The sequence below is a fragment of the Stegostoma tigrinum genome, chromosome 13 (assembly GCF_030684315.1).
Source record: "Stegostoma tigrinum isolate sSteTig4 chromosome 13, sSteTig4.hap1, whole genome shotgun sequence".
Lineage (NCBI taxonomy): Eukaryota > Metazoa > Chordata > Chondrichthyes > Orectolobiformes > Stegostomatidae > Stegostoma > Stegostoma tigrinum.
This window is the reverse complement of record NC_081366.1, coordinates 36,822,287-36,834,835: the sequence shown is the minus strand read 5'-3', so window position 1 is coordinate 36,834,835 and position 12,549 is coordinate 36,822,287. Positions and strand designations below refer to the sequence as shown.

At 41.6% G+C, this 12,549-nt stretch overlaps 1 protein-coding gene across 3 annotated transcripts in view; it reads left to right on the top strand.

Moving 5' to 3' along the window:
* LOC125458479 (ras-GEF domain-containing family member 1C-like) overlaps window positions 1–12,549 on the top strand; it is a 218,190-nt gene that overhangs the window by 196,079 nt on the left and 9,562 nt on the right. For all 3 annotated transcript variants that reach the window (XM_048543760.2, XM_059650682.1, XM_048543759.2), the window contains exons 6-9: window positions 72–284; window positions 9,547–9,621; window positions 11,472–11,567; window positions 11,710–11,812. In XM_048543760.2, coding sequence (XP_048399717.1) covers window positions 72–284; window positions 9,547–9,621; window positions 11,472–11,567; window positions 11,710–11,812 — 487 coding nt within the window. The remainder of the gene's footprint in view (window positions 1–71; window positions 285–9,546; window positions 9,622–11,471; window positions 11,568–11,709; window positions 11,813–12,549) is intronic.

Genomic DNA, 12,549 nt, shown 5'->3' with positions numbered 1-12,549 from the left:
GATAAAGGATGTGTAATCATTTTCTGAGTTCCTCTGTGGTGACCTGCCAGATTCTTTTTATTCTCCCCCAGAGCTATTGGAAGACAATGAATCAGCTTTTGCAAACATTGAACCAAAAACTGGCGACTCTAAATCAAGGTGAAGAAAACACAGTCAAGCTCAATGCTAGTGTGTCCGATAAACTGGTTATCATCAAAGCCAAACCTCCGTCCATTCAAAGAGATATACTGAGTATTTGCAATGATCCATATACCCTGGCACAACAGCTAACTCACATAGAATTGGTAAGTTGGATGACTAATTTGTACCAGGTTTTATTATCGCCAACGTTTAACTTAGTTTTTGAGTGCATCCAGTACATATCTCTTGGTATAAGGAATTTCAACGAGATCTGGCACAAGCACAGTAAATGGCATTGAAGAAACTATAGAATAAGATAAAATACATCTGCTATCAAAAGGGTGAAGTTATGATTCTGCCACCAGTCTGGCTATACTGGCATGAGTTTAATTCCTGAGGAGATTTTGTTTAATCCAGTATCAATTCTGAAAATACAAGTTGACTCTTATAAGGTGGCAAAGGAAAGTGATACTTTAGGATAAGATGTAATATCCAATGTATTATTTTAACACCAGTGTTCAATTCCATTGTCTGTCTTTGCCATTTATTACGTTTATAGTGTCCTGAAGGCCAGGATAGTGCAACCTCCACTATACATGAACTGATCTCTTCTCCAGCACATCCCTCACCTTCCTGGACCTCTCAGTCTCCATCTCAGGCAACCAGCTTGTAACTGATGTCCATTTCAAGCCCACCAACTCCCACAGCTACCTAGAATACACCTCCTCCCACCCACCCTCCTGCAAAAATTCCATCCCCTATTCCCAATTCCTCCGCCTCCGCCGCATCTGCTCCCACGACAAGACATTCCACTCCCGCACATCCCAGATGTCCAAGTTCTTCAAGGACCGCAACTTTCCCCCCACAGTGATCGAGAACGCCCTCAACCGCGTCTCCCGTATTTCGCGCAACACGTCCCTCACACCCCGCCCCCGCCACAACCGCCCAAAGAGGATCCCCCTCGTTCTCACACACCACCCCACCAACCTCCAGATACAACGCATCATCCTCCGACACTTCCGCCATCTACAATCCGACCCCACCACCCAAGACATTTTTCCATCCCCACCCCTGTCGGCTTTCCGGAGAGACCACTCTCTCCGTGACTCCCTTGTTCGCTCCACACTGCCCTACAACCCCACCACACCCGGCACCTTCCCCTGCAACCGCAGGAAATGCTACACTTGCCCCCACACCTCCCCCCTCACCCCTATCCCAGGCCCCAAGATGACATTCCACATTAAGCAGAGGTTCACCTGCACATCTGCCAATGTGGTATACTGCATCCACTGTACCTGGTGTGGCCTCCTCTACATTGGGGAAACCAAGCGGAGGCTTGGAGACCGCTTTGCAGAACACCTCCGCTCAGTTCGCAACAAACTACTGCACCTCCCAGTCGCAAACCATTTCCACTCCCCCTCCCATTCTTTAGATGACATGTCCATCATGGGCCTCCTGCAGTGCCACAATGATGCCACCCGAAGGTTGCAGGAACAGCAACTCATATCCCGCCTGGGAACCCTGCAGCCTAATGGTATCAATGTGGACTTCACCAGTTTCAAAATCTCCCCTTCCCCAACTGCATCCCTAAACCAGCCCAGTTCGTCCCCTCCCCCCACTGCACCACACAACCAGCCCAGCTCTTCCCCTCCACCCACTGCATCCCAAAACCAGTCCAACCTGTCTCTGCCTCCCTAACCTGTTCTTCCTCTCACCCATCCCTTCCTCCCACCCCAAGCCGCACCCCCATCTACCTACTAACCTCATCCCACCTCCTTGACCTGTCTGTCTTCCCTGGACTGACCTATCCCCTCCCTACCTCCCCACCTATACTCTCTCCACCTATCTTCTTTTCTCTCCATCTTCGGTCCACCTCCCCCTCTCTCCCTATTTATTCCAGAACCCTCACCCCATCCCCCTCTCTGATGAAGGGTCTAGGCCCGAAACGTCAGCTTTTGTGCTCCTGAGATGCTGCTTGGCCTGCTGTGTTCATCCAGCCTCACATTTTGTTGTCTTGATCTCTTAGCCTCTTTGTTTTAATTGCTCATAGAGCAGGGAAGAGGCATAGAAGGACAATAAGTATTGTGTGTATGAGTTATTCAAGTCCAAAGTGATTTGGCATGGATGAAGATAGCCATCTTTCCGGTCTAACTGGAAGTATCTTGTTGCATAAACAAGGTAAAGTTTATTGCACTCCTGCAAGTATTTACAGATCAAATGAAAATGATGTACATACTGCAGAGATTGTTAGGAAAACACTAGCCTCAGGTTTGCATCCTGAAGCTTCTGTTTTATACTGACCAAATCCTCAAGATATCATCACAATCAAAGATGTCTTCTGCACCTAAACTCGCATGAGCTCTTTCAAACTCATCAGCAATTTCTTTGGGACTGGAGCCCAGCAACATAATAAATGCAAGAAGACAGGGTTCAGATTTGTCAAAGGCAACTGCAATGAACAATTTTATTATGAAAATTACTCGGACTATTCTACAGGTTAGTTATCAACAACTTGCAAGTTAAAGTGAAATATCCAGTATGAGGTTAGGTGTAGTTTTTGTGTTTTCCTCAGTTCCTGATTTTGATCTTCATTGCTCACATGGCAATCGAAGGCAATTTTCACCATTAACAATGGACTGCACAATTGATCTGGGATTTTAACTTGCATTACAGCTTCTAAATACACCCCACTTAACTCTTTACATTAGTTCAGTGATACATCATTTGGATTTCATAATTATTGGCTATCTCGAATTGTCCTAACATATTAGTTTGAAATTTTACAGAAGAATTTTGCATGTAATCTTTATTCAATTTTATTTTGATTAATATATTTTATACTTGGGCTGTTGTAATGCAATAAATCCAAATTTTTGATAAGGCAGTTGAATGACCACAATAAAGGAAAAGCCATGAAGGGGAAATACAGTAAATACAGAAGTATGATTTTTGCATCAAAATTTGACCGAGGCTATAAGCTGGTGATGGGAAGTGACTGAATATGCGTGTTGATGTGGTCTTAGGAACATCATGAAATTATGGTACAGTAAATCACGCCTGGAGACAGTGATACACATGTTGCTTATTAACTGTTTATTTGGAGTAAGAGACTGCTATTGATGCTACTTAAAGGCTGCTTCCACCTCTTAAATGGGACACGCACTTTGGCTGCAGAAACCATTGCAACCTGGCTGACCTGTCTACACCAGCTGCAGAAAGTGATACCCAGTATTCTCTGGGTGCTGCTTTATGTGCAGACAGTCGACAGAAGGAGGGAAATTTTAACGATTCCCCCAGTGCAAAACCCTTCAGATAAAATCTCTGAAGACGGCAAGAAAAGATGGCTGAAGAACTGAATACATGAGCCTTAGTTCCCAGTATCTTCCAGTAATTCTGAAAGATACTGTCTGATGTTCAACATGTTGTCCAGGTAAGTGTCCTATATCAGCTAATACTTGCACCACTAGTTCCATTACATCCAACATTTCCACTTCAACTTTCCCTCACACATACAATTGTTTGCACTGTTTTACACTCTATCTCCTTGCCTTCTACACAGACATTCAGTACCCCTCTCTTCAGATCCGCACTTTCCCACATCTCAGAGTTTTCATACAACAGGTTGTGACTTTGACAGGGGGCATTTAGTTAAGCAGTAGGATCCTGGTGGGGGCCCTGCCACCTTCCTGCCTCTGCCCTGACTAAATTTGGGCAGGAAAGGGTGTGGATAGGCCATCAACCACACTTTCAATGGAACTTAATTCCTTTCAGATCTCCATCAAACCCAGAGTGGGCATGAGTCTCCCATGCAAAAAGCCCTGTTGGGTATCTCCCAGACTTCCAGGAGTTGCTGTAAGGAGTTGGTGCTGAGAGCCAGCACACTGTCCTTATTGTCAGCCTTCTGCTCCCTTGATCCGTAGCCTTCTCTCTGCCATCACGCACCTATGGCCTGGGTCCGTCAGTGATCCTGGGTAGATGCATTACCAACAGCAACCACTACAATCCCAGTTGCACTGTCAAGGGTTGAGGAGCTACCCAGCCTTGTTTGTCTATGAACATTCAAGCAGGACATCCACTTCTGTGTCCTGGATCCGGGGGAAGGCCCACTCCTGAGTAAAGTGTTAGATTCACACGTAATGCAAAGCAGCATCCCCAAAAGAAGCAATGTAGAGTTTTCACTAGCTCTCTAGCTAGGCGACAAAACCTGTGTTTTCTAAACATATGCACTATTTGCTCATAAGTAGCACAGCACAGTATAAGGAGCAAGAGGTGACGAAATCTACCCACAATTCCTTTACTCACTGGAGGTGGCAGCACAAGTAGATAAAGTAGTCAAAAAGGGCCTATGGCATGCTTGCCTTTGTTGGAAGGGGCTTGAGTATAAGGATAGGCAAGTCATGCTGCAGCTTGATAGAACTTTAGTTAAGCCACAGTTGGAATATTGCTTACAGTTCTGGTCACTACCAGAAGGATGTGGATGTGTTGGAGAGGGTACAGAAAAGATTTGCAGGGATGGTGCCTGGTATGGGGTATTTTAGCTAGGAAGAAAGGTTGGATAGACTGGATTTGTTTTCATTGGAATGCAGGAGGTTGAGGGGTGACCTGATAGAAGTTTATAAGATTGTAAATGGCATGGATAGAGTGGAAAGTATGAAGCTTTTCCCAGGGTTGAGGGGTCAATTACTGGGGGACACAGGTTCAAATGTTTAAAAGAAATGTGCGAGGCAGGTTTTCCACACAAAGGATGGTGAGTGCCTGGAACGTGCTACCAGAGGAGGTGGGTGAAGCAGACAGGATAGCAGCATTCAGGAAGAACCTGGATAAGTGCGTGAATAGGAAGGGAATAAAGGGATACAGATCCTGTATGTGAAGATAGTTTTAGAATGGAAGGGTAAAATGTATTAAAACAGGCTTGGAGGGCAAAAGGCCCTGTTCCACTGCTATATTGTTCATCGTTCCTGGGTGAAGGTCCTTGAGTAGCAGGTAGGAATTGAGTCACGGCCTTCCTGAGCATCACTTCCAAATTCATTCCCATCTTCCCAGGAACTCCATGTCTGAATCCCTCCAATCAGATTTCCATCCGACCACTATCATGAAATGACATTAATCGAAGTCACGAATGATATTCTCTGTGAATAACTATTTCCCCTTTTTCTTTCTCTATACAACCATTAACAAGCTTAATGATACCACCCTCCTCAACTGTTGTTGAACTAAATTGGACTGACTTAACTGATTCCACTCTTATCCATTTAATTATATGCAGAGAATCACCACCAGTTCTTTTTCAATTCCAACCAAAACACTGTGCCTCAAGGACCTATCTATGACTCCCTCTTTTTTTTTTTCCCAATTACAGGCTGCACATTGACAACATCATCTGAAAGTACTTCAGTTTCCACCTGTGTGCAGATGGTACCCGGGTCTACCTTATCACCACTTTGCTTAGTCATTCCACTGTCTCTAAATTGTCCAACTGCTTCGCTGACATCCAGTACAGGATCAGACAAAGTTTCCTGAAATTATATATTGGGAAGCTGGAAACCATTGGCCACAAACTTTGCATCCCTCTCCCAAGCAAATGTCAGAGGCTGAACTGAACTGTTGGGAGTCTGTGTCAAGAACCTCTTTCAACCACATTTTCAGGCTTTTATAAGATTGCCTGTTTCTACATCAATAAAATCAACTGACCCTGACCTGCATCTGCCTCAACTGACCTTTGTTACTACTGTACTTGACCTTCCCAGTGTATACCTGGTCAACCTCCCATGTTGTACCCACCATAAACCTCAGGTCATTCTGAAGCTCTGCTGCCTACATTCTGGCTACCATGAAATCCTGTTCATCGATCAACTTTGTGTTCACTCACCCACACTGACCCCCGGAGAAATAATCCCCAAATTTTAAAGTTGTTATCTTGTTTAAAAATACTGCCATGGTCTACAGCCACCCTCTCCCTGTAATGTCCTCCAGCACCAACCCTCCAAGTTAGCAGCACTCCTCCAATTCTGTGCTCTTGAGCATCTTGTATTTCAACCACCCCAGTGTTGGGGGCCATTCCTTCAGTTGCCTGGGACCCATGGCCTGAAATTGAACTTCCTCCTTCAACTTTTCCACATCCCCAGGCTCCCCCCTCATCAAATCTGATAGTTGCTGCCTCAAAAAATTCCAACAAATTTGTTAAGCATGATTTCCCTTTCAGAAATCCATGCTGATTCTGTCCGATCCTGTTACAGTTTTCCAAGTGCTCAGTTAATAAATCTTTTATAAGGGACTGTGGCAAATTCCTCATTACTGATCTCTGGCTAACCAGTCTATAATTCCCTGCCTTCCCTCTACTGTTTTTGTTAAATAGTGGGGTGCTATAGTTACCCTCGGTCCCATATAAACTGTTGCATTGTCTATAAAATCTAGAAAGATGACCACCAATGCATCTATTATTTCTCCGGGAACTTCCTTAAGTATTTTAGAAAATGGATTATTGGACCCTGGGGATCAATTGGATTCTAATCCCATCAATTTCCCCAACACAATTTTCTTCCTAATACAGATTTCTTTCAGTTCCTTCCTGTAACTAGGCCCTGTGTTCCACATCATTTTTGGTATGTTATTCATGTCCTCTTTTGTGAAGACACAGTGAAATATGTACTTAATTGGTCTGCTTATTTCTTTGTTCCCCTTCATAATTTGCCTTGCTTTTGTTCTTAAGAGGCCCACACTTGTTATCACTAGTCTTTTTCTCTTCAAATATCTCTAGGAAATTTTAAAAGTAATTTGTATGCCCCCTGCAATACATTACTTTCCCTCTCTTAATCAATCCCTTTGAACTCCTTTGCTGAAATCCTAATTGCTGAAATATGCTGTGCTTTGTACGTAATTTGTATGCCCCTTCCTTGGATCAAATACTGTCCCTAATTTCCTTTGTTAGCCATGGTCAGGCTGCTTTTCCCATTTTATTTTTATGCCAGACAGGAATGAACAATTACTGTAGTTCATCCCATTCACTCTTTAAATGTTTGCCATTGACTACCCACTGTCATACCTTTTAAGCAAGATTCCTAGTTTATCTTAGCCAGCTGGGGCCTCATACCATCACAATACGTAACTCGTAGAGTTCATCTGGAGAACGAGGGGATGTGTTTACTTGGATTTTTAGATGGCTTTTAATGAGCTTCCACAAACAGGATGAGCATGTAAAATCAAAGCACGTGGGATTAAGGTGGTGTACTGACATGAATTGAGAACCAGTTGGCAGACAGGAAATAAACAGTCAGCATAAATGGCTCTTTTTCTGAGTGGCAGCCAATATGTAGTTGGGCATTAGAGATTGGTGCTTGGACACCAGCTATTGACAATGCATAGAAATGATTGAGACAGGGGAACTAAATGCAACATCTCTGAGTTTGTAGATGACAGAATGCTGGGTGGGAGAGTGAACTGTGACCAGGATGCGGAAGTACTTCAATATGATTTGGAAATGTTGAGCTTAAGCAAGAGCCCCACAATTAGCGTAGGACGCTCATTTAATTTAGTAATGACATCTATTGAAACACCAATCCAGCGTATGATGGATGATCTGTGCATTACCCACCAGCTCAGGTTTTAGGTGCCCCACTAATTTTTTAAGGTTTTAGCAAAGATTTGTAGCTCGGGTTTTGGGTGAGGTTGTTGACTTGCTTGCGGAGCTGGCTTGTTTTTATTCAGACATTTCGTTAGATAATATCATCAGTGAGGCCTCCGATGAAGCGATGATGTTAAACTCCGCTTGGAATTTATACTGCGTGGTCTGTTATGGTGGGTAGTGTCATTTCCGGTTTTGTTCTGTATGGGTTTGTATGGGGGCCCAATTCTATATGTTTGTTGATTGCATTATGGGTTGAGAACCATGCCTCTAGGAATCCCTTGTGTTTCTAAGTTTAGCTTGGTCTATTATGGTTACCAGTTACAGTTCTCAACCAGGCATGATTCTCAACCCATAATGTAATCAACAAACATATAGAATTGGACCCCATTTTCAAACCCATGCAAAACGAAACTGGAAATGACCCAACTCACCATAATGGATCAGACAGTATAAATCCCAAGTGGAACAGAACAACATCACTTCATCGGAGGCCTCACTGATGACGTTACCCGGGATGGTGGCGAAACATCTGAATGAAAATAAGCCAGCTTGGCGAGCAAGTCAACAACCTGCTCCTTTAATTTTTTAACTGGTGATTGCAATTTCAATTTCAGAGCCTATTGACTCTCTTAACAGTTATTGGCTGATATCCAATTAACACTTATTTACAAATATTCTTGTCTCAGATGTTGTGATACTAGTAAAGAATCCCAAACCCAAAGTTGTTCTGAATAATGAGCACAAAAGTAGAGTCGTAGAGTCACAGAGCTATACAGTGCAGAAACAGACCCTTCGGCCCAACTCACCATGCTGACCAGATATCCTAAATTAATCTAGTTCTATTTGCCAGCATTTGGCCCATATCCCTCTAAACCCTTCCTATTCATGTACCCATCCAGATGCCTTTTAAATATTGTAATTATACCAGCCTCCACCACTTCCTCTGGCAGCTCATTTATACTTGCACCACCCTCTGCATGAAAATGTTGCCCCTCAGATTCCTTTTATATATTTCCGCTATCACCTTCAACCTATGCCCTCTAGTTTTGGACTCCCCAACCCTGGGGAAAGGACCTTGGCTAATCACCCCATCCATGTCCCTCATGATTTTACAAAGGTTTGTAAGGTCACCCCTCAGCCTCCAACACTAATAGAAATTATTATATTTTCAGCACGTCCCAGCAACACACACAGAAATGGTCATTGTTTAAAGGAGGTGAAATATTATCAAGGTTTACTAGCTATTAAATAATACTAATTACTTCTTTGATCACATGGACAAGTGTGAGAAATCTATTTTGTGTTTTTTACTTATTTTGGGAAATTATGTACTTAGATCAAGTCTTTTGACTATTATAATATTCAGGGCAATCTCACTGAAATGTATTTTTCCAGAACCATTTTAAATTTATTAGCTGTTACAATAAGTATTTATTATCAAGAATAATCAAAAGCAGACAATTAATCTCTTTGAGTGCTGACCAGAACAATAATTTGCTCACTTTCAACAAGATATTTGTGTCACAAGCCTCTACTTTAATGGGATTTGCCTTCACATAAATAAATAAACATAATATAGCATAGATATGAATAAAACATTGACTAACGTAGTAAAAATATAGCAGAATGAATTTTAGTGCAAATGTAGATTTCTGAATTATGTGAACAAATACGTATACAAATGAACTTGTTGCATTATTGATAAAATATAGCAAAAATGCATATAATTTTTTAAACACAATATAAAGTAGTTTTGTTCATTTTTAATTTTAAGTATATTCATGCCTGTTATTTGTCCTTAGGAACGGTTGAGTTTTATTGGCCCTGAAGAATTTGTACAAGCATTTGTACACAAGGATTCTTTGGAAAACCCAAAGGTACAACTTCACAGATATTTTGTGCGCAAAGCACTTTCTCTCTCAATATTGTATTCATGTTATTCAGTTCACAAGACAAGCAGTTATTTCATTCTATATGATTTATGTGCACGGTCAGTCACAGCAGTATTTCTTGTTCATGATATTATCCTGTAAAATATATCCAGAATTTTTCAGCACAAAAACTTAAAAAGAAACTAGAAAGCAAGTATTAGCATTATACCACCTAGTGGTCTATTTGGGAAGTCGGAGTGATAGAATCCCAACAGTGTGGAAACAGGTCCTTCGGCCTAACAAGGCCACACTGACCGTCCAAAGATCATCCCACACAGACCCACGCCCCTGTCCTTTTCCCTGTAACCCTACATTTCCCATGGCTAACACACCTAATCTACACATCCCTGAACACTACAGGCAAGTTATCATGGCCAATTCACCTAGCCTGCACATCTTTGGACTGTGGGAGGAAACCCACGCAGACACAGGAAGAATGTGCAAACTCCAGACAGACAGTCAGCTGAGAATGAAATTGAACCCAGGTCCCTGGTGCCGTGATACACATTAGCATTGAATACATTGATAGTCTTAAGTAAAGATAGTTGAATCCAAATTTGATTGCAAGTCAGATTTGGATCTCTGCTTTTCAAAGTCAAATTCAGATTTTTGTTTTGACAGTATCATCGGTGTTTGCTTGTCTGTTGGATAATCGTAAATAGGTGCCCAATAGACAACCAAAATTAGCATCCAAAACTTAAATTATTTTTGAGCTGCTCGAATATACAGCAGTGCTCTATTTCATACTGAAACGTCCCAGAAAAAGAAATTAATCAAAACACGTATGGCATTGATGTCTGCACTATTTATTAAAAATTTTATGTGCTGTGCACCATACAAGACAGAAAGCTGATTAGAATTGAAGGTGACAACTTAATGTTTTGATCAGCTCATGTATTGCCATTCTAAAATTGATCTACTTGATCATATCTTACAGCTACTAGCTGAGGAATCAGGAGAAAAATTTATTCATATATCTTGGATAAATATAGCTTGTTGTTATTGTATGTGCTATACCAGCATTGGATTGATCACAAAAATCTGCAAGACTTCGACATGTGAGCGGTTTTAGTATTGCATTTAATTGTCAAAAATGTAAATTTTTCATTGATTGGTGTAGCAGTATATCATTTCTCATGGTGCATTATTCAGAAGACATTGGCCTAGGCTTTGCATTCAGAACAACTGTGAGGCTAACAGAGCTCACCATTATTCTGGATTAAAGCAGACAGCTACTTCCAGAGCCAAAAACCGAAGTTGCTGGAAAAGGTCAGCTGACCTGGCAGCATCTGTGGAGAGAAATCAGAGTTAACGTTTCAGGTCCGGTGACCCTTCCGCTGAACTAGCAGCAATTTCCAGAGTATGCACGTGAAGTTAAACATGTGAGGTAGTAATCCCTCTCTCCAAACAGGCTGTTCAAAATTTGTCCCAAGGTGTGACTATGTCTACAAATGGTACGCCAGTGATTGAAATTGTGGATCCATCACCTTCAATCCTAGCACAGCTCTTCAGACAATCAGCTCCACTTGTCTCAAAGTTGGTTTTTCTATCAGATTGGTTGAAAAGTCTGACTGATCTCTGCCCTATTTAGAGATTCTGCAGATCTCCACGGAAGTAGCATATTGGATCAAATGCCTGATCGCTTCAAACCTACACTGTAGGCTATCACACCTTTGTGTAACTGCCTGCTTAGTGAATGGCAATTGTTGTTTCTTCACTACAGATGACAATCAGTTTATAATTACCCCTGCATCATTTCATGATAAATGCTTAAATTTTTCCTTCTTTATCTAAAGTCTTGCCTCAGTGACCAAAAGAAAACAAACAATCTTGAAGCCTATGTCAAATGGTTCAACAGACTCTGCTATTTAGTAGCTACTGAAATATGTATGGTACGTGTCTTTTTATACTGTATTGCACGTTTGTTGTTTGATAATACTCAGTTCAAATTTTTAAAAAGTAATTCCACAATTTACTGTATGGTTTTGCACTTTTTTATAATTGGAAATTAGTTTGATGTTTGTTTAATTGCAGCCTGCGAAGAAGAAACACAGAGCACTAGTGATAGAATTTTTTATTGATGTTGCTCGAGAATGCTTTAATATTGGTAACTTCAATTCCTTGATGGCAATTATATGTAAGTATGACTTAGCTCCTTTTTAAAAAGAAAGATATAATTCAAGATGAATACAGACATACAGTTGAATATTTTATTCCTTTATACTTAGTTTTGTGATTTAAGACATTTATCATAGAATCCCTACAGTGTGGAAACAGGCTGTTTGTTCCAACAAGTCCACACTGACCCTTAGAGCATCCCACCCAGAACCATTCCCTTATAACCACCTAAGGTGCACATCCTTGAACACTATGGGAAATTTAGCATGGCCAATCCACCTAGCCCGCACATCTCTGGACTGTGGGAGGAAACCCACGTAGACACAGGGAGAATGTGCAAACTCCACACAGACAGTCGCCTGAGGGTGGAGTTGAACCCAAATCCCTGGCGCTGTGAGGCAGCCGTGCTAACCAGTGAGGCAGCCGTGCTAACCACTGAGCCACCGTGCGCCCTGTTGCTCTTTTCCCTGAGTGCATAAGAGTGCTTCAGTCTGATGACATGAAATCTTTTATTCGGTGATACATCAGCATATTCAAACATCTCAATAGATATAATTAGTTTAGTTTAATCTATGTAATTATAAAGTCAAAAGCCAGTACCTCAGGATTTTTGGTCACTACTTTTTAAAAAATCTTTAACCTGCTCAATTCGCATCAAGAATCTTTTTTCTAGAAAGTAAGGTGTCGCTGTTATGTTTTTGTATCCCTGGGGAAATAAGTTACATGAATTAATAAAGTGATCAACTTTGTTTTCTC